General features: G+C 35.7%; 3 protein-coding genes across 4 annotated transcripts in view; 2 read left to right on the top strand and 1 right to left on the bottom strand.

Moving 5' to 3' along the window:
- Window positions 1-3,348, top strand: part of LOC128997547 (sorting nexin-24-like) — a 5,517-nt gene extending 2,169 nt beyond the window's left edge. The window contains exons 2-3 of the mRNA XM_054423187.1: window positions 1,439-1,617; window positions 3,092-3,348. Coding sequence (XP_054279162.1) covers window positions 1,439-1,617; window positions 3,092-3,221 — 309 coding nt within the window. The 3' untranslated portion in view covers window positions 3,222-3,348. The remainder of the gene's footprint in view (window positions 1-1,438; window positions 1,618-3,091) is intronic.
- Window positions 3,349-3,598: 250 nt separating this feature from the next.
- On the bottom strand, window positions 3,599-18,316 carry LOC128996677 (armadillo repeat-containing protein 6 homolog). Its single transcript, XM_054422111.1, has 11 exons — window positions 18,258-18,316; window positions 15,160-15,326; window positions 14,177-14,260; window positions 13,467-13,674; window positions 11,415-11,551; window positions 8,669-8,730; window positions 6,996-7,132; window positions 6,248-6,393; window positions 5,205-5,324; window positions 4,426-4,575; window positions 3,599-4,027 (listed from the first exon to the last, which is right to left on the bottom strand). Exons 2-11 carry the CDS (start codon window positions 15,274-15,276, stop codon window positions 3,815-3,817), a joined length of 1,374 nt encoding a protein of 457 aa, XP_054278086.1. The 5' UTR covers window positions 15,277-15,326; window positions 18,258-18,316; the 3' UTR covers window positions 3,599-3,814.
- Window positions 18,317-18,511: 195 nt separating this feature from the next.
- Window positions 18,512-26,730, top strand: LOC128996816 (putative glycerol kinase 5). 2 transcript variants are annotated; one of them, XR_008491068.1, is made up of 10 exons: window positions 18,512-18,655; window positions 20,108-20,238; window positions 20,532-20,625; window positions 21,480-21,649; window positions 21,984-22,073; window positions 23,828-24,067; window positions 24,508-24,585; window positions 25,419-25,541; window positions 25,804-25,908; window positions 26,636-26,730. XR_008491068.1 is itself a non-coding variant. In XM_054422299.1 (10 exons), exons 2-10 carry the CDS (start codon window positions 20,122-20,124, stop codon window positions 26,668-26,670), a joined length of 1,056 nt encoding a protein of 351 aa, XP_054278274.1. In that variant the 5' UTR covers window positions 18,512-18,655; window positions 20,108-20,121; the 3' UTR covers window positions 26,671-26,730. The 2 variants fall into 2 exon arrangements, 1 of the variants encoding a protein (XP_054278274.1); XM_054422299.1 differs by having other exon boundaries at window positions 25,415-25,541.
- Window positions 26,731-26,970: the final 240 nt, after the last annotated feature.

Genomic DNA, 26,970 nt, shown 5'->3' with positions numbered 1-26,970 from the left:
GCTCCCCAGGCGCCGCCAACCCTAGGGACGGCCCTGAAGTTACCTGTAGTAATCAATAATTTTGAGACTTTTCATACATGAAACATTTATAAGGGCCTAATGCTAATCTATTAATCCTTACCCAGTCACTTATAATTTATTGCTTCATGTTAGTTTGTCCAGTGAAAACTAGTAACTTCCGGTACAGTAAGTTTAGTTAAGAGTTTGAATTTTACCTAAGTCAGGCTATTGCCTTTTCTTAAGATGAGGGAAAATATGATAGGCCTAGGTCTAGACAAAACCTGATAACTTATTACGGTACTTCAGTATTAAACGGAGGCCACATTTTGTCAGCGCGCTGCGGCGGTTATGTTAGGTTGGGTTATCGTAAATATTATGTGTGTAGGACTTTCCTCGCTTCGTTATGAATCGAACGATACTTTCTATTACGATAACCCAACCTAACATAACCGCCGCAGCGCGCTGACAAAATGTGGCCTCCGTTTAATACTGAAGTACCCTTATTACTTCCACACATAAAAATCTGTTGAAATGATAACTTAACCCTCCCAGTGTTACTTGACGAAAATTCGACAAGCAGCACACTTTGTGTAGTGTTACTTGTCGATTTTTCGACACGCAGACATCGTTTACGGCGAAGGCTCTATGACTGACTGAATCGGATTGAACTGGATCGAGTTAGGTATCGTTCTTTCCGTAATATTCTAAGCTTTCCCCAGAGGTCTGTCTCTAAGCGCTATTCATTTTAGTTCCGAAAATATTGTGGCAGACAGCTGACGTGCGTGTATTTGTAAACAGCTAGGTTACTCGGACCGATGACTGATGTGTTTTATTACGTTTATCATTGTTTTAGTGTTAAAAATCAAAAGTAGTGATATACGTGGTGCATTATAAGAAGATTTAAGTGGTTTTGAAGTGCTGGTTGATGATCCTGAAGAAGTAGGTAGTGATATTGATGTAAATTATCAGCCAGATTCCTAGCTATGGTTAGGCTATGCATTCTTAGCTAAACTCTATGTACTGAAATCAGTTTTTGCCCATAACTTATTTATTTGCAAATCTACTTCCTTAAATTATTATATATTTTTAATCCTCATAAAATTTAGAACAAAGTGGCTATTTTCAAATATTTATAGGCCTATAATTTATACAATTTTATTGAGCGCAAACTTATTTTTTTTTTCAATTTTTCCAAAATAATTTTTTTTTTTTACCTAAATAAATTTTTTGAAACAAATATTCCTTATGTTTTATGTATGATATTGAAGCCCATGATTTTCCAAACAAAATGGTATATAGAACATTAGAATTAACATTGTTTTAAGTTTCTCAGATCTGTTTTAATAAAACCTTGCAAATGCGCCAAAAATAGGTGGACATTAAGGCCTAAACTATGGACACTTGGAGGTTAAGTAACTTAACTCTAAACATTTTTCAGCTTAGGAAGCACTTCACAACTCCAGCGTTTCCACCAAAGCGCGTGCGATGTTCACAACCGAAAGTACTAGAACAGAGACGACAAGGCTTAGAACATTACCTGCAAACAATGATGAAGTTTGGACCAAGCCGTGCTAAGATCATGAACTTCCTTGGTGTTCCCGATGATGGCAATAGAAGGTAGGAATCTATCAACCATACAACTTTTGGTTTTTTCACTGTTCTACCTTTATATGACCTACCTTAATTGAGCGGAGCGAGCCAAGCTCTTTTACAAGGTACACTCCTGCTTTCAATCAAAACCGGCATTTTTCAAAAATACAATCTTTTCTCTATTTAGTGGTTTTTTTCTTGGAAGATTAACATAATTTATAATAATTTAAAGGGCTAAGTTACAACATAGGCCTATTGTACTACTAAATGTTTATCAAAATCCTTCGGGCCATTTTAGAAAAAATCTGATTTTTCTGTTATTTTATGGAATAATCACCAATAAAAATCAAAATTTCAAATAAATAAAAGAAAAATGCCTGGAGATACTATGGATCTACCTACATTCATAATTTCATCAAAATCGGACCACAGGTTAAGTGTGTAGCTCTGTACACATTCACACATGCAGAAACACACTGACATCACTTCGAAAACCACTTTTTTGGGTCCAGGGGAACCCAAATCGGATATAGCCTATCCACTCAAAACTCAAAAATTTTACTTTCTCCATATACTATGGTAGGGGGGGGGGGAAGTAACTTAAAAGGTAAGTTAAACAAAAGAGACGTAACATGTCTCGTCGTAACATGTGTGACGTAACATGTGTGGTGAGTCGGTGGCTCAGTTGGTAGCGTCACGGACTTTGGGCCCAAGGCAGAAGTGTCGTAGGTTCGGATCCTGGTCACTGCCACAAACTTTTTATCAGTACAGTTCACCTTTGTACTGTACCGGCTCACCCCTTGCTTTGCTGGATACGTTCCACGCACAGATCTGTAGTCTATGTGGACGGGCAAATGCAAGGTTAAAAGAGGCCGCCAACCTCTTTTTTGAAAAAAAAAAAAAAAATTATTGTCTATGTATTGTTGGGAGGGTGGTGTCCAAGAGTCCTTATGGGCTAGCCGCCACTGATTACAAGCAATTTCTTCACTTTGCAGAGATTACAAATAGGCACTACAGAACAAAAGGAAAGAACAATTGAATTAAATTAATATCGTTGAGCATGAAATATTATAAACTGATATAGGCTACCAATTAGTGCATAGCCTATGTGCCATTGACAAAAGATAAGTACATACATACTGCAAATAGACATCCCATTTATGAAACACTTGTAGCCTGTCATTGACTTATTTAATACCCTTGCCGCAGCAATTTCTAGTTGACATTCGCTTAGTCTGTAGGGTTTGCTGCGGCGGGGGTATTTTGCTATTACCTCTTTAGAAAGTTATAACTTAAAGGTGACAATGAGGCCTACTGATCGAAATCAGATAATGGGATTATTTGTTATCTTCTGATATGGAGTGGTGACAGCAGAAAGGAGGAGAGGAGAGGGCTAATAATTGTTGATAACAATTTGTTATGTTATATGAGTAGCATAAATGCCTCAACATCTCCAACCTGAACCTTTCATTTACTGTATAGCCTATCTTGTGTTTTGCAGTGAAGCAGCTAATACAGTGTCTCACAGGCCAGTGTTCAGAGTGTATTTGAACTCTTGTCTACACCCTTCACACAACAAACTGCCGGATATTATCACTGAAGGGGTCTTATCAGCTCTTTATACTCATTAGTTGATATTATTTACTTTACCTTTATGTATTATTGTTTATTTTGATCATGACTATCTGTCATTGTGATATTTTTATTATTTGTTATCTACGTAGTATATAATAGTTATGAATAAACATTTTGTACTGAGATAAATTGCGTTTATCTGTAATCCCATTAGTGTACACTATAGTATTTCTGAATAATTCGCTGTTTTTTTATAAATCCAACTTTTCAAAACTAGAATCAATTATATAGAGGCTGGCACAAACCTTCTGATAGTTCAACGTATCTACAACAATTGCTTACTATCTTTTTGAATACCAGGAACAGTAATCTTAAACTTCTAAGTAAATGGTGAACAGCAGAGGAACAACATTTGAATAAATAATACAAAAGATTTATTAAAAACAATTTAATAGTAAATATAGTTTAAATAATATTAATTAAACAAAACAATTGTCAATAGGCCTAATCGTTTTATGTTCAATGTAAATACAGGAATGTTAAAGCTAAAGAATCCACCTAGTTGCATTATTAAAAAGATTATGATCGTGAGTGAAATGATTGAAGCAATTTATTAGATGAAATGATAAGCAGTTTGGCACAATTTAGACTAACGGATCATCTGCACGCCTTTTCCCTTCCACTGTTCGTTGAAGTCAACTTTGCAGCCAAGGTCGCGCAAAGCAGACTTGGCGTCGTAGTCGAGCTCCTTGTGTTGGCGTCGCGCAGCATTGATAAGCTCCTCTGCGCCGAGCTTCAGGAATGGCTTACGCAGGTCCGGGCTGCGAGCAACAATGTTGCGAATCGCCCAACAGCAGTTTCTCTGCAAACACAAGTTCAGGTTCTTACAGTTCGGTTATTTATTTTTTTTAAGTAAGGTCTACTTGTTTTATTTGAGACTTTTACTTCTTATGATGTTTATAACTCACAAATAGAAAAAAAAATAATGTACACGAACAATGCTGAAATGTTGTATAAACACAGTTTATACATCAAAATGTTTGTATGGTTCTTTTCTTTTCATATCCGACCAACAAGCCTTTATAGTCACCAGGACTACGGACTTGCAAGAAAACAGATGTTTCCAATTCTTGAACTAACAAACAGCTGTTTGAAATAAAGTACAATTCAACAATACTACGTTAACAATTTATTGGAATTTAAATCAAAGCAAATTTAGTTGTTATTCATGAGAGAGAAAAACAGTCTTATTTTTCTAACCTGGACTTTCAACTCTTTCGGGTGAATTTTCATTATCTGGATAACAGCGTCGGGTGCTCCCTGCTCAACAAACACCTTACTGTTGTCTTGACTGCGGAGAGTTAATATACACAGACAGCCAAGTCCTGCTAAACAAACTGGCACAGATTTCTGCAACGAGATACAAATTGTGGAAATTAGTTAAGTCATTGAATTGACAGTGCTACAGCTTTGTACACTGTAGAAATAATGAACACACTTTGCATTCTTTAGAAATTCAGAAATAAATTGGCAAAAAACAAATGATTAATAATAAATCATTTGTTTTTGCCCTTTAATTATTTAAGGGCAAAAACTGAATGAGTGAAAAGGAGAACTTTCTGGCATCGTAGAGAAAATTCAATCCAACACCCTATGTTGGGGTGTCTTGCTAGTTTAGTAGTAGGTAGTAGTCAAAATCACAGACTTAAATCTGAGAGGGATTCAATCACATTTCTGCAAAAACTAAATAAAAACACTTTGGCTGCTTTCCCTTGAAAGGGATTGTGATTCCTCCATAAAAAATGCTACTACACAAGACACAACAATTTTTTAAGCCTTTGCAACTTCTGTGTATTCTCTTTCCTAGATGGAGTCATAAGAAAACCATTTGCAGCCTAAATAATACTATTCAATCATGTGGTAAATTTTTTACCAAATGGATTGTTTTGCAAATCATCGTAAGGATTAATCTTATATTTGAGAAGTCAAGTTTAAGTAACTAGGCTATGTTGTAAAGCTCATCGCTATGAATGGGTTACCTGATGCTGATGTAGGGCCAACATAACAAGGGCGTGAGCTCCAGACTGCATTACTTTGAGTTTGACGTCGTCATTGCCAGACAAAGCCTTTAGCAGTAACAGGGTGTTGCGAACTATCCTCTGTAGACAGAAAAATAGACTTCCTAAAAATTATCTTTAGCTGACCTCATGAGTGAGTATGTTTAATCTATAGTAACATTTTATACTGTATTGTAAATAAGAACAACATACTTTTAAATTCTTAAATATTATGTACCTATTAATACACTAAGGAAGAATTTATACACAACCAAAGAGAAGTAAGAAACAGAGGGTACATTCAATGGTATACTTAAGTGATGTCTAGAGCAAATTCTATTTGTCGTCCCCTTCCGCTCACCTTCCCCATCACCTACTGCAGCGCTCACATTAAATGCTTTATTAATGTGAGCGATGCAACTGCATTGCAAATGCTATGTGGCAATCGTCATTCAGGCTCTTACTCACTTGATAGTAGGGGTACTCACTTGGTAACTGCCAGTTTTCTTTCTTCTCCCTTCTGATGAAGTCCCTAACTGGGACGAAATATTAAGTTTTTCTGTGTTGTGTCATGTGTTTTATGTGTAATCAAGGCTAATCTGGACTCTATCTACCAGGTAAGCTAGCTGATCCCTATTCTTGTACATAATAATCCTCACTTGATAGTAGTACATTTCTGTCCCAACATATATGAGCTATAGGCGCACGGTTGTCCCATAAGCTTGTATCTTCTGTATCTTAATTCTCTGTGACTCAACTAATTTACCCAAGAAAATGAAAATAGTTCCAGGCACTTGACAGCACACAAGAAGTTCATAACACAATTAGTTTATTTTACTTTGTCAGCTAATTTACCTTTCAAATGCATGGAACTCATTTCTTAGGTAAGTAAGTTTTGTATTTATTCCTTCTTTTTTAATTAATTCTTAAGCCAAGTGCTTTTGCCACCAACAAATTTGTATTAATTAATAGAAACTTGATACCTTAAAGTTTATTTCAAATAATTCCCGTATAAAGTAATTCACCTCGTCAGGTGAGTAGCAAGTTAAAACATCAATGACAAACTGGATCCCTCCGTTTTCCTCGACCTTCGCGCAGAACTCGTTGCGGACGACCAAGCAGTTCATGGTCATCACCAACTCCAACACCAGCTTCTTGTCCTCTTTGTGTTCTGACAAATTGTTACAGTTTGAGTTCAATAGTTCAATTATAGGTAGCTACTGTGTTGGTTCATGTTACAAGTTCTAGGTAATATGAGAAAAGTCCCCACAGGCTCATGTATTCTGTAGTATTCTACCATGGTGGGACCTTGGTTAAAAATTTTACAAAAAAACCACAATTTTTATCAACAAACCTAAAACTTTCTTTGAGTGTTCGTGAAAATTATATCAAGCCACTGTTAATTCGTTTGGTATGTAGGTTTGGTGCATCATATTTTCAGACTTTGTAGCAGATACTTTCAAACTCTTGCTAAAAAATGGTGGTGATAAACCTATTCCAGACTCTTTAGATTAATACATTAGCAGTAAAAACTCAAATTAAAGTGAAGAATCTAAATCTTCTTGACTTTGGACAAATTGTGTTTTTAAAGTTTGTGATTAAGAATATAATTCATTTGATTTTTAATGGGAAATGTAAACCAATTTATTTTGGCTTGAAATTGAAGTAGTAGCCCAACAAACTATGTGCTTAATGTTCACATTTTCTGTTAATAAACCTGTTGAAAAAAGCACTAAACGTTATTATAAGGACTACTAGCAATTTCCGACTCACGGGCCAGGAGGTTTGTGAATGGACAGAGAAGATCAATAGCCAGAGCACTAGCGTGAGAATGAGCCTTGGAGACTTCTGCTCTTACGTCATCGTCCAGTGTCAATGCTCTCACAAGTCCGCAAAGGTCCGGTATCAAACTGGCGAATAAACAAGGTTAAGTAGATTAATGACATTTTTTAATTTGAACTCTTTTATTGTTTACTAATTAACTCCCAAGAATGAACTACACTGATCCATGACTGAGTGAGGGAGTAACAAACTTCTTCTTTACATTGGGTTTACGAGGTTTAGCTATCACAAAAAGACCGGTTCTCTTAGAGACAAACAGAAGACCAAACGCTATATTGCTGAGTCGCCTGCCTTTCCCCTCCACATTTTGGCATGTTTGACGACTCTAGGCTGCTTAGTTCGGCCACAACCTTTGTTTGTATCAAATTGTGTATTTGCCACTATTGTCGGAAAAATAGTAAGCATCATAATTGAGCTTGAATTTTTTGTGAAGCTTGGTAACCGTTAAATCACTTTTAAAAAGACCCGTAAGAGTATAGGACCTTTCTTGATGTTTTCCAAGGTGCAAGAACTAATGTCTATCCGTGAGTGCTTTTGTTTAAGCAAGAGGATTTTGAGCAGCATGTTTGAATTAATTGTTGTCAATTTCCACAGTCCAACCAACTGCATAGATACTAAAACAACGATCTTGACAGATGAGATTTCCTATTTTTCAAGGACATCCTGGGATACCTGCTTGTAGCTTGCAATGTTTTTGTCATTTTATTAATGTTCAATGCATGTACTAAATTATGTAATCTTTTTTTTAACTGATTTATGACGTAAATAAATTAATTGAATTGATTTGAATGATCTTGAATATCTTCCCTCTTATCTGTTTTATGATGCATTAATATCACTCAGCAAACTGTATACATAAAATCCGCTACCAATTTAGTTCCTCCTGACACAATTTTTTTAGTTAATGATACAATTTAGTTTTGCTCTAAGAAAGGCTATAGGCTGGGATTATGATCTGCAAAATAAATGGATAGCAGCTAGCTTTCCATAGAAAAAGTACAGATAGACAAATAAGAACCCACAGAAAAAACTGAACAAAATTGACTTGACTATTGGCGAATTTCCCTATAGGGAAGTAGCTATTACTGTAGGTGGCACGGTAAGACCTAGGTCCGGGACCGATTTACTTTTTCATTTTTTCCGTGAACACGATAACTTGAGTAATTTTTGTGCGATTTTGATGAAATTTGGTTTGAAGGTGTAAGGCCAAAATAAACTTGAATGAGTTCGCGAACCAGCATGATCGGACCATGGGAACGAGGTTTTATGGGGTAAAAATTGGTTTTTCTCATTCTTGACCCTCAAAACAAAAAAAATTCCTATTTCTCTATAGAGCTTCTTAAAGAGCTTAAAAAACAAATAATTCAGTGTATCAAAGTGTTTTTGTACGGTTATTGGTTACAGAGAAAACTCAAAAATATTGGTAATTTAAAATTTCTATGTTATTTCTATGGAGAATGTTGTAAAATTGTGTAGTTTGCTTGTTTATGGATATATGTTTATCAAACTTGGCAAATTGATTGATTTTGTACTAAGCTATAATTATGTTTCATAAGCTAAAGTAACTTGAATATTATGAAGGAAAGTGAAATCACTAAGTATACCTTTTATCATTCTTCTCCACTAATGCCTTTACTGGTGGAATAACGCCTTTGTCAACTATCATCTGCAACACAGAAAAAAACCATTTAGGCTATGAGGTAACATTCAACCGCTCAGAGGTGCCCATCCCCCCCAAACCCAGAGGCGCAATCCCCCCCCCCCCAAGCCAAGGGAGTATAGTTCCCCCCAATTTATGCTGCTGTCTATTTAAACCTACCCTCCCCCCACAAATTTATCTGACAAAATTCACTTTACCTCATAAAACGAACATTCCAAGTATTTAGTATCACAAGTGTTTAGTAGTACAAACAAATCTGGTTTTTGTTTGTATTTGTATTCTAAATAATCAAACTTGAAGTAAAGAAAAACAAACTTTCTGATAATCAAAATTTAATGTTTAATAGGAAACGTTAATAACATTTAACAATACATTATTATATCTAACTAATGGATGAATTAGAATTTTTTCAATTTATAATTCAGAATCTGTAATGTCAGTCAACATGTGTGCAGTATTAGACAACGTCTTCAAAACGTACAACAATATACTCGGTGAATTACTCTACTCCAACACAGTACTGTAAACTGTACAACATATTAGGTGGCTTTGATTTTTACAGAGTTTAAGAATTCACTTTGAACTCAACAGCTTTAAGTGCATTAATAATACATTGGCAAAAAGCATCTTGTTTCAAAATTATAGGCAGAGTTACGAAATAAGACAGACTTGTTGCTCGCCCCTCCCAGGCTGCCTTCTACAAAATTTGCCAGGCAAAATACCCACAATACCTTAATTGCCACCAGTACAAAAGGTTTTTGTGACGAAGTAATTTATTATTCATTTTGATGGCCCCAGGATTGCCTTTTATGACTAATAATAATAATGATAGAAACGCATCTTGTCAGACAATCCGTTTGTACACAAAACACAAAACGATAACATATAGGCCTATCAATTCACGTGAGTATATTGCCGCGGGCAGGACTGGAAGTAAACTGAATCAGGTTATGACGGAAAGACGTGGTCTCTGGATTGTCGTCTGTGTTATCAAAAGCTGATATGGGACTAATTGTAGTGACGGAGGACGGAGGTGAGTGTTGAAAATATAATGGTATTCATAATTGAGTTTTCCATTCTAAATGATTGACAATAACAACCAATTTATATGCTGGATATAAATGATGGTCTCGAAATTCTACAGTACTGCGCGTAAAGAAATTTATTAAATACTTTGAGGAGTTTGAAATACCGTATATAAACAAATAAAACTAGAGACAGAAAAACATTTTTGAGTGTAAACACTCAATTAATTATGAATCCCATTATATTATCAACACTCTTCTCAGTCACTAGAATAGTGCAATATCAGCTGTTGAAAACGCAGACGACAATCCAGAGACCACGTCGGTCCGTCTTAACCTGAACCTGATTCAGTTTACTTCCAGTCCTGACGACGGCAATGTACTCGTGTGAATTGATAGGCATATCTGTAATCGTTTCCTGTTTTGTGTTAAATGTTTGTAACGTATTCTGACGACACATCTAGAAGTGGATCTTTTGTAAATCCTAACGACGGTGGAGTTAAAGAACCACCAACACAAGTAAAATTCGTGGTTAAAAGGTGCGTTTTTACCATTCTTAGAAGCAATCTTAATTACAAATGGTAAAATTTTGTTGGTGTTGATAGTGAGCTACTTAGAAACACTTTATCGGGCTGCTTATACAAAAATTATACATTCATTATGACAGCTAGCAAAAAAATATCCCCCCCAAAATCCCCTAAAAAAAAGCCCCCCCCCAAAAACTCCTGTGGCGCAAACGCGCCACAGTAGCCCCCCTCTGGGCACACCTGCAACCGCTACAAGATCTAAAACCATCAAAAGTTTCTTTATTGAGTTTTAAAGTTTTATTACTTTAAATTAACTATTCCCTGATTAAGTTTATAAAAATGATATTTTCCCCCCTTTTAATCCACAGAGTTCTTTTTTAACGCAACCAAACTGACAAATTCAGAAAGTCCCTGTTTTAGAGATAATCTCTAACTAAGATAACTGTTTTACGCTAGAGGTACACTCAACTTTCGATTAACCGTAATCTGCATTGCAAATTGACTAACAAATAGGTAAAATTCCAGGGAAAATAGGTAAAATTAAATTCAGATGGAGATACTGACAGTGAAAGTAGAGCCAAAAAGAGATGTTTATCTGTTTAAAAACAGAAATCTGTAAGGCTACAGATTACTTTCATAGAAATTAATTCACGGTATTGGTCAGTAGTATCTCCATCTTCTAAACATTTTATTTGATCTTAAAAACTACCTATGCATATGTTCTTTGTATTCACAAGTATTATTCAAAGTAATTCTTGTGTCTAATACAACATTGAGTTATGTTTAAATGCAATAATTTTGATCAGCATTATTTTTTAGTACTATTTGTATTTTAATACCCTTTTCTATTCAATATTATTTTGAGGATTATCCAGGAAGCCTCAACCCTAGGCCTACTTTATCCTTGTTAATCGGGAATTGAGTGTAATGAAGTAAAGGAAGTAGGACTGCACAACTTATGAGCTTGTTTTATCCCTAACACAATAACTTTCTGTAGGCTAGTTGTAATTTGGATAGTGTAAAAAAACACCTTGTAAAATACCTTCCATTTAAATTATCTAAAAGGTTGAAAATCCCCTTACACTGAAACATTACTAGAAGGTTATGAAACATTTTGCTCGAACAAACTTAACATCACCTGTCTGTTGGTTTCATGGTTGACACAACAGGTTCGACTCCACTTTAGTGTATTCTGCAGAACTTCAGAACTCTGATTGGTGTTGAGAAGTGACTTGATGGTCATAGCTCCTCGGTCATCCAGCAAGTCAGGGAAACCTGCACAGCAATCGTAAATTTAAAACACAAATACAGTAGACCCCCTCTTAACCGACCCTAATGGGACCGGACCTAGGTCGGATAACTCAAAAGGTCGGATAAAACGGGCAATCCCTAAAATCATAACATAATGAAGTGCTATTCATTTGGAATTATATAATCATTATTTTGAAGTCATACTTGTATTATTTATAAAATAAACTACTATTATCTCCTTTTTCATATTTATAGAAAATTCTCAAATAAACACAAAACACGGTTAAGTCAAATAGGCCTACTTTCAGTGGAATATATTATAATACTAGACAAGAGTCAATAAAATTCCTATTTAAATAACTTTAGTACTGAAATGTATTAATGGATGCTTTCTAAAAACATCGTAATACAGTACAGAACCTTTTGTCGACATTAAAGATACAAGCGACCATTTTGTTACAAAACAGGACGTTTATTTATAGCCTCTCATTGGAGGCTCGAGGCAAAAAACTATCTTGACCTTGGAGTTGTTAACCCCCCTTCCCTGCCTTCCCTACAAGTTGCGTTGTTTGTTTACTCCGGCGATAAGATAATCAGTAATCAGTTCTCAAAATCGGAACGTATTTTATGATGTTATAAATTTGCCGCACAGATAACAAATCAGATCAGATGTGCTCGAGCTACGAACGATGATGACAAACTGACAATAGGCTATGCAATATTTTTTGTGATCAACACAAAATAACTTATTGTTAGTCATATCCTGTGGAGATAAGCGTATGGTTCAGTTCTCATCGCCCAGCGTGGGAGCGGAAATGCCGAGATTCCTAGAAAGCGGCAGTTAAACCGAGCTGCTCTCAAAGCAAGGTCGGTTAAAACAAACTGTATTATTTTACTATCAAAGGCGGATAATCCGATTATCGGTTAATACGAGGTCGGTTAAGAGGGGGTCTACTGTAGTTGAATTTAATCAATAATAGAAGTGGGAAACTTAAGTCATCGATAACTCTCACAAATAAGAAAACCCTGTTTAAGACTTTTTAAAGAGAAAAATCTACCTGGATATATTTCAGCAATTTAAAGCAACGTATAGACAGGGACAGTAGAGACGGCAAGTTGCTGGCTGCAAGTACTGTCCATTACGTCACTTGCCGTATGTTTTCCTAAGTACTGGCAGCAAGTGTCAAGGAAAGAACTTGCAGCCAGTCTGCTTTGAGATCACAAGTGAATGGTGTTGATAGTTGAATTTAATTGTGTTTAGAATGCCTGATTGTGATGAAGAATTTTGTGAAACGTTTAATGAAACAATTAATAGCTGAATGTGTTGTTCTAGATCTGATAGATCTCCAAAAACTTGATGATGTCATCAAAACTCCACTTTACGTTTTTTTCTTCTCAACAGGGCACTCTTGACATTTCAAACAAACAAACTTTGTACTTTTAACAAACAACTTTGTCACTTCTATAAACACGATCAACTGATCAACTATAATTTCACTTGCCACTCTGCTCTACTGGCGGCAAGTGTTAGCAAGTACATGTTTTGACAGGAAAGTTCTGGCCGCCAGTGGTCACGTGACCCGCTGCTTGCTGCGGCCAGGCCAGTAAAATCAAACATGTTTGAGTTTTATTGCCGCCAACAAATACCTGTCGCTGGAAAGGAAAGTACCCCTATACACAAAGAAAGTATGCAGTAAGTGCAAATGGCAAGTACTTGCAGCCAGCTACTTGCCCTCTCTACTGTCCCCGTCTATAAGCTGCCTAAGTGATAGTGAGTTTAATACCAGCCCTTCACTTAAGCGTTTTCAGTAAGAGTAATATTCTAGGTTTAATGGAGCATGACAATGAAACTTTTGTTCAACCTTACCAAACTCAAATGTACCTAACGAACATAAATTCATTAGCCTAGTCTTGATGATTAACTAATTGTAAAAGTCACCTGTCATGAGGCTTGTAAGGGCTTGCAGACAGAGGACCATGGTAGGTGTATCATTGCTGAACTTGTCTAAGGCATCCAACAACACCGGGTAGGCCCCTTGTTTGCCTGCCAGGACACGACGAGCTAGATCTTTGGCACAATCATCCCGCAGCTGCATCAACAAGTTAGTCAAGCCTGCCGCAGTGGCACTCTTTAACCTCAACACCTCCTGAAAAAAATAGGATCTTATTTGTGCATTCTTTTTTTCAGAACTATTGTCTTGTTTGCAATGTGTGTAATGGAAGAAACCACTAATACTTAAGATTGTTGTTTTAACTGAAAATCACAAGAAATAAGGAATAGTGAGCTTTATTTTAGATGGTTAATCAATGAGTTAGATATTCTTGATAAAGTTTGGTAGGCCTATTCATGGTAAAGGGCTCTAGGCCGATGTAGATTTAAGTTGTCAAAAATAAAATCAAACCAATGAGTTTTTTTTTTAAGTTTGATATTCAAACATACAACTTATTTTTCTGAAACTTAGCAGTCCAGTAAAATGCACATGGAGAGTTTGGTGTTGTTGTAACATTTTGTTTTCAAACTTAACTACAAAAGCAAGGTGATGAAGGTTTTTTCAAAGCCAACAACATTTTTACATTTTATAAACCCTAGTTATGTTATTGTCTAATTTATGTAAACAAATTAGGTATTTCAATTACAATATATTTTACCTTTAACTGGTTCAAACAGATGATTAATGGATCCTTTCCTTCTGCCATTTCCACAGTCTTGATTATGCCACTTAAATTGACTCCCTAAATGAATCAAAAAACTTAGTTACTTTCACAGATAAGATATAGGCTAGATTACTGAAATTTACATGAAAATACAAACAACTAAACATCAACATTGAAACTATTGTTATTCACATGATCCAAAGATGTGACAAAACAAGACCTGCTGTAGGTACAGTAGTGCTGACCAGCTGACTATTATGTACCTACCTCTTGCACTTTTAAAGGAAAAGTCACATGGTAATTTAAGTAAATAGTCAATGGTAAAACATAGTAGTTTAGTGAAAACTATCTTGCTATAGAAAATAATAGTTAAAGATTTATTATGCTACTAGTCCTGAAAATGGGTGTTTACCGGACGAGTGTGGTCGTTGACTCCAATAACTATTCAAGCAGATGCGAGTAACTATTCTCTTGGTTTTTTCTTGTCCCAAAATGGGACTCAACTTCGTATCGCAGGGGATTACCACACAAATCTGATATTTTATGCCATAGTACTCTAAGCTAACAAATCTGTACAAATACTTTTATGTTCCCACCGACTTAAATACTACTCATAACCTCTGAGAGGATTTGTTTTTGTTTATAACCACTCATTGCCAAGTATAATCAGCTGGTTGCTGTCTGGTAAATACTCATTACAGTACAGTGCGTAATGAAACCCCATTTGATTAAGCTGGCGGCAAACAGCTGTCTTCTGGAATAAATCCTTGCGTGGGAAGTTGGTTGAAAAGTGTAGTATGGGGTCATAGTATATTACGTTACTAGTCCTGAAAATAAGTGTTTACCGGACGAGTATGGTCGTTCCTCCCCGTTTAAAATGCCTAAGCTACACAACCTTAACTAAGCCACAAAACTAAGGTTTAGGTAGTTAAATTACTATAGGCCTACTGTTTAACTTAAAACGTCAAAATACAAACCTGAGCTTCAAACTGTTGAACTGCTTCTTCAATTGCCTCCTCCACAGACATTCCAAATTCTTCCATGTTTTCTTTGACAACATCATCAAAAGTTTGCTGGTTGATTACTCGTACCATGTTGGGCAGCTAATCAGGGTAGACTGGATTATTTATTAGCCTACTTGAAACTGCAACAAGACTTAGAATAAATAATTTAGATTTGGGTCAGATTATTTATGAATAAAACACGTTTAACTTACATAAATTATTTAAAAAATGTTGAGTCAAATACATTTTGATAGGTTTATTGTTAGGTTAAATATGATTGCTTAAAATATGATTTATTTGGCCTGACCCCAAATCACAATAACTAAGTAACCCCTAAACTAAATGTATTTTAAGTTAATAGCCTACATTTTGCAGAACGGCAGGAACAGCAAATTTCTTGAGTAGCTTTCTGTTCCGCAGACATACTACGGTAAATATATTATTGAAAGAATTAGGCCTATTAGGCTAGTTCACATGTAAAGTGTAAATATTGACGCATCCTATCCAGCTTATGCTGGTATCAAGCCAAGGAGGAGGTAATAAGGTAATAAGGTTTCAGATATAGGCATAAGATATGCCTTAAACTTATGTTGTTTTCACACAAAATATTGATTGTGCATGTTGATGTGAAGCTCCGTTTAAGATTGTTTTGGTTGAGTTTGGGGGTGAGAAACAATAACCAGGTTGTTTGTTGTTTATTATTGTATTAGAAAGGTGACAGGGCCTCTATCGCCAGCTATCGTCCAATTATTATTCTTCTTGTGATATCTAAGGTTTTTGAAAGGGTCATGTACAATCAATTGGTCGAACATCTGGACCAGAATGAACTCTTCTCGGATTCTCAGTATGGTTTTAGGAGGGGCCGCTCGACTTCAACTGCCTTGCTTCGAGTTGCTGAAAGGATATCTGAGGCGTTTGAGAATCAAGAGTCAATTAGTCTGACACTCCTAGATCTGAGTAAGGCTTTCGACATTGTCTCACATGACATCCTTTTAGGAAAGCTTGAATGTTATGGAGCAACTGGTGTCGTACTGGAAACCCTTCAAGTCGTACTTGAGAGGTAGGAAGCAGGCATACATCACTTACGGCATACTTCTCTAGGGCCATGCTTCAGGGTGTGATGAAGTGCTCAGACTACAAAAATCTGCCTTGAGAGCCATAACATCTAGCGCTCCTTTGGAACACTGTGAGCCAATCTTTAGAAGGCTAAAGGTGCATACTGTTTGGTCAGTACGGTATATATTCTACTCCCTTGTACACGTCAGGTCGAACGTTGAGCTACTTAAGACCAGAGGAGATGTTCACAGATATAATACACGTAGCAGAAGCAAAATTGACAGCACTAGATTCCGTCTCACGGGAACACAGCGCCGTTTTCCTGTTTTTTCTTGGAAGTTGTTCAACAAGCTCCCCCCAGAGATCAGCAGTCTTCCAGAAAAAAAGTTTGCCAGGGTTGTACGAGATAGGCTTCTTCAAGGAGCATACTACTCCGTGAGAGAGTATTTTGATGACAAATGGTAGAGTACACAATCACCTCCGTAGTCACCCGCCAAGTTTTTATTTTTATTTTTGAAACTTTCAAATTTATTTTATTGAAAGATACAAGTTTTATTTTGTTGTAAATAATTGATATTTATATTTAAAAAATTGACGCAGTTTATCCAGCTATGCTGGTCAACAACGCAGCTTTGGTAATAAGGTAATAATAAGGTTTAAAGAAGACTATTCACCCTGTCCTGCGACGATTTTAGTTTAGTTTAGTTTGGCTTACACTTGGGTCTAACTTAAGTTAACTTAGGCCCCACCTATAGTTTAGTTTATGGTAACATAACATTCAATCTATATTAACATAGCCCAGTTATGAAACTTACAAACAGTTTCTTTTTATAATCAGCTGGTAGTTAAGGTGTAATGTATAATGGTAAATGTAGGACGTAAACTAAAGTGCAGTTTTTATCTTTTTTCAGATAAACATATCTGTTGGCACAAACAACCGAATGAGTAATATTGATTAATCGATTGTTTACTTTGATACAGACCTATCGTTTCGTTAGTTAGTTTAGGTACCTTACCTAACTAACCAAACGATATCGATCTATATTTTCATTCATATGTTAGTGCCAACGGATACTTTTAATACACTTTTAATACTTTCAATGAAATGGCGACCATACAAAGTATTTTAAGCCAAGTATGAATGGAGATGAGTGTTAGGATGAGTGGCGCGATCTTGAAGTCTTGTAAGCGACCAAGGCCGACATATTCCTTGGACACCGCTGTTATATTAATAGCCCATACAGCTAATGGCGACTGAGGGACCTACAGTTTATAGGCTAGTGGAATCATTTTTGCCGTGGTATATACGAATTGGTCTAATTATCAGGATAGTACTGCAGATAGTCATAATACTCACTTGTGCGGACGTGGCAACTAAGGGACCTACAATTTATAGTGGAATACGAACCATATTTTTGCCTTGTAATTTACGAATTCCTTTATTTATCAGGATAGTACTGCGGATTGTCGCAGTACTCACTGTGGACGTTAATCCACACCAGGGAGTATCGCATCCACAGTGCATGCCTCTATATGTATCCACAATTCGTGACCTCCTAGTAGCTGGATTACAGGATGACGCCACCTGGATTTGGAGTTGTACCCCTTTTTTTATTACTTTTCCTTTATCTTTTATTCTAGAAACCGAGCTAAGTAAGTTAGGTTAAGTGCGGAATTGTAGCCTAAGTTATTTTTCAAGCATAAGTTAGTCTAAGTAAATTTTTCCTGTCTCAACAAGTGTCCAGCAATCACTATGTCGAGATAGGCTATTTAAAATCATTTTAAGTTTACAGTGGTACAGTCTAACTTAAGCTTAGTTTGACCCATTTCCTGTCAAAAGGAACACAAAGATCGAACCATCGGTTTCAAAACGTCATGTTCTTTAGAATATCTAAAACTAACCTAATGCTTTTCAAAAGGTAACTTATACAGTGATTTATTATGTTATGTATTATAAAATTATGACAATTTGTTATACTTTGGCCATACTTTGTAACCTCATAAATCCTACCTACCTTTTAAGGTTATGTTGAGAGTTGTTGTTGAGTTGAATATTGTGTTGTGACAGTTGGAGTTGGAGTTGACTTGAATCATTTGAGATTAGATTGAGCGAGCAGAGTTGTTGAGAAACCCCCCCCCCCACTATGGTATGAATTCTTCTTCTCTCTTTAACATCAGCTGATGGTCTCGGTCTCGGTCTCAACTCTCAAACTCAAACATGATCAATTAACCTACAATCCTACAAACAAGTACGAGCACAATCTCCTTTATTTATGTTTTGTTTACAACATTGTCATTAGCAGAGAGTGTGTGTGTGTGTATTTCATCTGAAAGCAAAGTTGCAAACTTAACCTTGGTCTCAAAACTGACAGTTCTAACTTCCAACCCAGTCCTTCCAGCACTCACTCAGCAGGTAGGCCTCGTGAAAGATTTGATTAGGTGGTATATTATATTTCAAAATGTAGGGGGTACTAACACTTCCATATGTTTTGGCACAAACAACCGAATGAGTAATATTGATTATTCGATTGTTTAATTTGATATATCGTTTGGTTAGTTAGGTTAGGTTAACCTTACCTAACTAACCAAACGATATTATATCGATTGATATTTAAATTGGTTGTTTCTGCCAACAGATATGGAAGTGTATCCAATGTAGGCTAAGTAATTAATTATCATTTTTTATTGAATTTAGTTAAGTATATGTTTAAGTTAAGGCCTACAGAACTCCTATTTGGTATTCGAGATGGTGTTGCTTTTAGTTTTTGTTCGTGAAGATATTTTTATAAAGGCATTTGTTTAGGCTACTTTAAATAACTTCTTGATCAGCATTAAGTACCTACGTGTTATTAAATTTACGGAAAGTAAATAAAAGATACGTCTTATAACACTTAAATAAAACATATATTTACGCTTATACAAGATGGTTAAAAAAAATATAAAAAATACCCCCCTTGCAGCAAACCTGCCGACTAAGCGAATTTCCATTTGCCTGGATTGATTTTCAATTAATCTATTAAATTAACATTTATGTAACGAGTAGGTTAAGTACTTAGGTTAGCTGCTACAGAGAAACTAATAAAGTGTGTTTTTTTTATTAAAATATCAATAGCTTTAGTATGAAATAAATAAATCCGCCAAGTTTGATCAAAATATATCCATAAACAAGCCAACTAGAACATATTATAATATTCTCCATAAGAATAACATGGGAATTTTAAATCACCAATTATTAACAATTTTTTGAATTTTCTCCATATCCAATCACCATACACAAACACTTTCATTTACTAAATTAAACTTATATGTCAATTTAAAATGTAAACAATAAATCTTAATTTACCCTCTCCAACTGTGCTTTATTATATTTACTTATTCGGGATTTACCGAATCACTGCAAGAACAATCACTGCAAGAATAATGAACACATTCAACCATTTTGAAAACAATAACAACCAAATCAAAACAAATACATACTAATTTGACAGTTACAATCAGGTGATCTTTTGTTTGCAATCCGAGTGACGTCAGAATATGACGGGAATAGCACACCTACGTATTTTCCTTCCACCATGCCCCTACCCCCTACCCTGTTAAGTTAAAGGGGTTAAAAACTTATTTTGGTGTAAAAAATTGAGGAACCTTTGTTAAGAATCAATGCTACAAACAGAATATTTCTATCTATTTCGGTTTAAAAAATACAGATTTGTTTCAATACTTAATTTACATACTGTATGTCTTATTTATAGAAATATTTTAGTAGAAATGTAATCAGACAAGTTGAAATTCGCTTAGTCTGCAGGTTTGCTGCGGCGAGGGTATTTTAGTGCTAAGTTTATAACTCCTCGCTTCTTTTCCGTTGTAGATTATTGATCAATAATGAATGAGGGGACAATGAATGATTGTCATATCGCAACTCTTGATGTTGGAACATCTTCGGTCCGTTGTCTCATACTTAATAAGAGTGGCGACATTGTGGGGTCTTCCAATAAAGCGGTGAGTAGCAAAACTACTACAAATAAGTTATTAGGTAGGCCTACTAGCATTTTGTGTAAACTGCTTAGGTTTAAATAGGGTAGATTTAATCCTTAAAATTGCATTTAACACTAGTTTTTGCATCACTTGAGGTGATCTTGGAAATTTGTCTAATGTGAATCATCTGCTAAAGAAGTGGATGTAGACAACAATTTTTAATACACTTGAAAATAATTTTACTTTTCCATTAATAACAAGAATTATTCACTTCATTCAAGTTACTTTTATCTCATAGATAAAATTTGTTTATTTAGATCACTCTACTATACCCTGAAGCGGGGTGGGTTGAAATTGAACCTGAACACCTGTGGACTACAGTTTTAGAGGTCATTGATTCTGCTATAAGAGGTAGGCATAAATTATGTTTAGATGACGTATCAATACAACAAAAGCCTGTATTTGATTCTAAAAGCAAATTTACATTACATTCACTGATTTCTTCCCTCACATCAAAGTACACGGTGTTTTTTTTTTTTAACACAACCAAAATTAAAAATACTGTGAGACACATTTTATGACAAAACAAGCTTATACAGTAGACTCCCTCTTATTCAGACAACTTTTAACCGGACATCGGTTTAACCGGACTACACTCGGTGGAAATGACGTCTCTTTAACCGGAAAATTTTTATCAGCATATTGGTTTAACCGGACTAGATCAATAGGAAGTGGGTGGTACTGAAACAACTGTTCTTGTGGGAATGATTTGAAGCCAGTGGTCACGTGTGTCTAAATACAATGCTCTCCTAATTTTAGTCAAATATTTGGGTTACAGTATGCATTTAAATGGTCCGTTTTAAAGAGGTTTTGGAGACGTCGGTTTAACCAGAAAAAAAAACGTTATCGGGACTGGCTTTGGTCCTGAGGAGTCCGCATAAGAGGGAGTCTACTTTATATCCCTGTCTTTTTACTTCATAGCCAATCACCTGATATGCATTTTTGCATAGTTGGCTTTGAGCTTTGAGGTTCAGTGTTATTGGAAATTTATTGCAAATAAGACTCAACATGGTGTTTTCCAAGGTCAAAGAGCTACTGGAGAAGAATACCATTCTGATCCATAAACTGGAAACAACTTTAATATGGGGATGGAATATCTATTTCTATCAGTAGTCAATGCTTACAGACAAGAATAGAATTAACTTAACGGTACTTCCAAGTTGTCAAAAACTCCACAACTTCTGACGTCCACCTTCTGTTGTCAGATGCTCACCTCCACGCCACCGATATCAGCTGTATTGGTATCTCTACAGCCCGTTGTACCATTATTACCTGGGACAAGAGCTCCGGCAAACATTTCCACAATTTCATCACCTGGAAAGACCTGCGAGCAGACTCTCTCGTCAAACATCACAACTCGTCTTGTCTCATGCAGGTAAGGTATTTTCCTCTTCTTCTTTTCTAAGGAAGAATTGCTTAGTTAGACACCAGAGCTAAACCTAAACGCCTGTTACGAATAAAGCTTACTGTATTAAAATTGAAAACAGCTTTGTGTTCTGAAATACCTGAATGTCCAGCTGACCGGGAAGCCACAAAAAACAAAAAAAAAACTAGTGTTGTACATAAATTTTGATCACCAGAAGTCTCATGAATTTTGTTGCGTCAATTTTATTTTTCATTCAAATGTATAAAACATTTCCCCACACATCGACAATATGGTCTTTTGTTACCTAAGAACACTTTTAAAACACATTGTTTTGTATTTGTAGATGATGAGGATTGGCGCTCGCTGTCTTTACACTGTTTCAAGGCAGAAGAGGTTCTTGGCTGCTAGCGATTTGAAAGCTATGAATGTTCAGGTATGTAGTAGGCCTAACTGTAGATTAATGTGTTTGTTGTTGGGAACCGATAAGTCTAGATCCGAACTTGTGAAAAAAATCTATATGTAATAGTAATTTTATTGTTAATGATAAAAGAGTAAAACTAGGTGGGGATTAGTTAAAAGGAAATTAGGCAATAAGATCCCTCAGAGTGTCCGGCGATCGGGAAAACCGGTAAAAGTGGGAATTATTCAGGAATATTTTTACTCTGAGAACGATGCGGGAATTATACAGAAATTCTGTAATTATGGCAGTAATGTGCGCAAAATTAAAAGGTAACAGTCTAACTACGATAAGATAAGACAGGTGGTTACCAAATTAATTGCAGCGATTGTGATAATTATTACATAGGCCAGACACCACGCTCTTTTGCAAAACGTTTTAAAGAACACATCCCCAAGAAAACCACGTCCATACAATCATCAACCTTTGCAGAGCATTTAATCACAAACAACCAACATCAACAACATCATCATGTTGTTAGCTATTCCAACATCAACATGACAACATGACATGACTGTTCTACATTTTAATAAAAACAAGTTTCAGATCAACACGCTAGAAGAATTAGAAATTTATAAGGCAGTCAAATCAGACATCCAAAACGTGCTAAACGATAAGCTTTCATTTGCATCTAATTTTATTTACAACACTACAATAGAAATAATGGAAAGGGAGAGGGAGAAGAATTAAACCCACAAACAACCTGTTACTGATGAGACGCACCGACCATAGTGCTCGGCAGTCTGGACGTAAACTCCCACCGGTCACGTCGTTAAAGCTAGGCCTAGGCTTGCGTGTTACGTGTTTTTTAAATGTTTTTATGTCATGTAAATTATTTGTGAGCTTTGACGAACTTCGGAAGAAGTGACAATGTCCTTGGAAAAACCTGAAGATGGCTCCATTGTGAGCTGAAACTAGTTGTTACACAACCACTTTGATTATCAACATTACAGGTATTTAAACCGCTTTAATTGTATCTTGATTCGGAAAAAAATATATATATAATTTCTCACTAGTGGCCACCCTTCCCCAACCTAACCCCTACCCCAGCTAGAGGCCACATAGATGGGCTTTGCTAAGTGGTGATGTGCACATGTTTTAAGCGGCTTTGCGATTTGCGTGCTTGCGTGAGTTTGTGCACCCTTTTTGTTTGTATTGCATATCAAATATATTCAATTTGATTAATTTTTGCTAAATTTTCCCTAAAAAAAAATGCCTCAGAGAAAAATGGAAGTTATTTGGTAAATGTGGGAATTCAGCCAAGCCCATTTGCTGGACACCCTGTTACTGAAACTACTACTAAATTTATGTTGGTGTTAGGGTCATAAATGAACCTGTAAACATGGCTGAATATCTCAATAGGCCTATAAAACTTAAGCCTACTGACATATAGGAAATATTTAATGTGCCAAATGTACCTTTCTGCAATTACAAGTATATAAATGAACTCGTTGAAATCAGAAAGTCCAGCTCAATTGCAATACTTATCTTTTAGCCTACTAATAAATTTAAATTAATAAAAAATATTAGGTAATAGTGATTCATTACTCTGACTGGAGATTCTTATCTCACAATTGAAAAATACTACACAATAGTAAACTATGCATTACAGACCAATTTCTTTATTAAGTAATGTACCAGAAATTGTATAAAAACCTTCACTTTAGAATCTCTATCTGGCAATAAGAGCTCTAGCAAACCACTGGTAAAAAAAGAACAAATCTCCCCAGATTGTCTGCCGCCTGGAATGGATTCTTCAGGAGATGCCGGAAGTACGAGAGGCGGCCGAGGCAGGCAGAGCTGTCTACGGGATGATAGACTCTTGGCTGCTGTACAAACTGACGGGTGGCAAGCTTCATGTTACTGACGCCTCTTGTGCCAGCGCCTCGGGAGCTTACGACCCTTTCACCATGGAATACTCGGCTCCTCTCCTCTGGATGTATCACATTCCTCGGTCAATGATGCCAACGGTGTGTGCTTGGTTGTTGGGTAAAATTGAGATGGCTAGAATTGGTTGTGAGCACATTTAGTTGGTTTAAGATTAAAAATAGAATTTGGGTATAGCCATAATTTTATGGTTAGAGCAATGACTAATTTTCTTGGACAACAATTATCGAGCAAAGCACAGTCACTAATCACTGTAAAGACAGAAAACTCCTGCCACAAAATATATGTTTTTCTGTTCAATTTATTTTCATACTAGTGACTGACTATTTTTGAATTGTTCATAATTTCACTCATGCACTTTAATTAAAAATTCAATAATTCATCAATTTAGTGAAAAAGAACAGGAATAAATTAAGTTAGCGCAGCTGTGGGATTTTAAAGTCTTAACAAGATGAAACATTTGTTCAGTTAGCTTAGGAGATAAAAAAATAATTTAAGTGCAATATTATATTTGTCCCACCAGGTGTGTGATTCTGCTGGAGAACATTTTGGTTCCACGGACGCCAAGCTGTTTGGTCAACCAATACCCATCAGGTCTTCTGTAAGTTATGTCAAGTGCTTGTTTGATTTCCTTATTAGTGCATATTTGGTCAGAGTCAAACACAACACAATCCCAATAACATTTTGAAACTATTTCATTATTCTCTGTCTTTTGTACAGAAAATCAAATCTAATCTAATACATAATAGGTTAAGTGCATTTTTAACCTATACTACTTTAATTTACAATGGTTAATTTATCTAGACGTACTACGAAAAAAGTTATCCTGTATTGAAAGAAGTGTCTTTAAATAATAAATAATATCCGTTTAATCACAATTTCTTAATCATAGGATTTTTACTGAAAGGGCCTTCTGAATACTAAGATAGTTAAAGATGAGTTTGATTGTTTGTTTTTATTGCTCACTCTGTTCATTTTTCCAGGAGCTAGAGATAAAAAAACATACTTTACTTTTTTATTTTCATTGAAATGGCGACCCCTTTTTTATTTAAAGATAGGTATTTTAAGCCAAGTATGAATGGAGATGAGTGTATGATGAGTGGCGCGATCTTGTTACTGACTAAGGCCAAAATGTTCCTTAGACAGGACTGTTAATTAATAGCCCATACAGCCAATGGCAACTAAGGGACCTACAATTTATAATGGAATACGGACCATATTTTTGCCACACCAGGGAGTAGCGCATCCACAGTGCATGCCTATAAATATCCACAATCAATTTAATCAATTGGGCGACGTCACGGTCCCAGTTTTTGTTTACTGTGTTTTTTGCAAGTTAGATAATTATGTAGTTTAATTTTTCAGTTTTGTGTTTAGTGTGTAAGGCGGTGCTGGTTACATTCATTACTAACTGATGATTTTCCCACAAGCTAGGTGACCAGTCAGCATCCCTGTTTGGCTCTTGTTGTTTCAAGGAAGGCGACACCAAAGTTACTCTCGGCACTGGAACATTCCTGGACGTCAACACTGGACGGAAACCTCACGCTTCTATATCCGGTAAATAAGCTACTCAACACTTGCATAACTCACATTTATTTTAAATTATACGTAGTGAGGGTATTTTGCCTATAGAACATTTTTGTTGTCCACTATTTGCCTTTCTTATTTGTGAAAATAGGCAACAAAAATCTTTACAACCAGTTATTAACTTGATTTTATTTGGTAACAGCATAATTTACTGTATTATTAGTTTTACTGTGCGGAGTATTGCTTACAAATTACAGAAATGCTCTTTTGATAGTTTTGGTTTTTTTTCCAGGGTTATATCCTGTAGTAGCTTGGAGATTCAATGATGAACTTGTGTATATGGCAGAAGGGAGCTCGTCGGATACTGCTTCCCTCATCCATTGGTTACTCAACATGGGTAGGTGATAAACTTTATATTTTGTTTTGTGCTGTAAAATTATAAAAAAAAGATATTAAATAAGTCAACATTTCCCTAAGTACTTAAATGCATAAGTAGGCCTACGAGTAATTGTACTCGATTAACGCGATTTTTCATTTTTGTTTATGTGATTGTACATTCATGCCAAACACAATATCTGAGTTAATAGTTAATTTTGTTTAGTATTACATTTTAATGCTTATTCCCACGTTGATAGTGGTATTTACAGAATGAAAATATTATGAGTGAAAAGTTTGATTCATGTTAGAAGGGGTTCAGGAATTGATTTTTAATCTAAAGCGGCAGTTTTAAATAGTGGTCTTACATTACGTGGTTTCAACTTAGCCTAAATGTAATTTACTGTAGAGAGCAAGGAATACCGGTGCTTTCAAATAAAAATATTATCTTTATAAACTTATTTCCAATTCCAATAAAAGATTAAATAATCGTTTGATTATCTTAACAGGTGATATTTTCACACAGCGGATGTTCACTGTGAAATAGGAAACTAGTTGTTCTAGAAGTCACAGTCTGGTTTATTTAAATGACTTTCATCTTTGCATGTAATATCTCAAATCTTGATTCACCAGGTGAGTAAGTTACCAGTGCATACACTGATTATACAGTCATCCTATAACCTCTGGAGTATATCTAAGCACTTCATACGAATGACGGTCTGTTAAGTTAAAGCAACTGGTTTTTGCAGGTTTGTGTGGTAGTGCATTGAGACTGCTCGAGTAGCTACCTCAGTACAAAATTCCAATGGGGTTTTGTTTGTTCCATCTTTCTCAGGAATCAATGTAAGTCTTATTATTTTTCATTTACAAAAATGTTTTACTTTCATTATATGCTATAAATAACCTTATAAATAAATGCTGTGTTTAATTTATTAACATGAAACCACAAAACTTTTATTTTTTAGCTCACAAAATACCAGATATCTGCGGTGGTGGTTGTTGGAATATTTTATGAGTCCTCTTTAAGGGTGTCTACAACTTGTAGATAGGCTACCAACAACGTCCTAGAAGATTACCAATTTTT

The sequence above is a fragment of the Macrosteles quadrilineatus genome, unplaced genomic scaffold, assembly GCF_028750875.1.
Source record: "Macrosteles quadrilineatus isolate MER2022 unplaced genomic scaffold, UCM_ALF_1.0 Scaffold_6__1_contigs__length_79288215, whole genome shotgun sequence".
Taxonomy (NCBI): domain Eukaryota; kingdom Metazoa; phylum Arthropoda; class Insecta; order Hemiptera; family Cicadellidae; genus Macrosteles; species Macrosteles quadrilineatus.
This window is presented reverse-complemented; position numbering and strand designations above follow the sequence as displayed.

Coding starts and splice junctions, on each gene's coding strand:
- LOC128996677 (XM_054422111.1), bottom strand. CDS start 15,276: ATGGTACGAGTAATCAACCAGCAAACTTTTGATGATGTTGTCAAAGAA. Junction 13,675..14,176: donor TCTGTTTGAACCAGTTAAAG/GTAAAATATATT, acceptor TATTTTTTTCAG/GAGGTGTTGAGGTTAAAGAG. Junction 4,576..5,204: donor TGGCCCTACATCAGCATCAG/GTAACCCATTCA, acceptor ATCTCGTTGCAG/AAATCTGTGCCAGTTTGTTT.
- LOC128996816 (XM_054422299.1), top strand. CDS start 20,122: ATGAATGAGGGGACAATGAATGATTGTCATATCGCAACTCTTGATGTT. Junction 24,068..24,507: donor CTCGGTCAATGATGCCAACG/GTGTGTGCTTGG, acceptor TTGTCCCACCAG/GTGTGTGATTCTGCTGGAGA. Junction 25,542..25,803: donor ACCTCACGCTTCTATATCCG/GTAAATAAGCTA, acceptor TTTTTTTTCCAG/GGTTATATCCTGTAGTAGCT.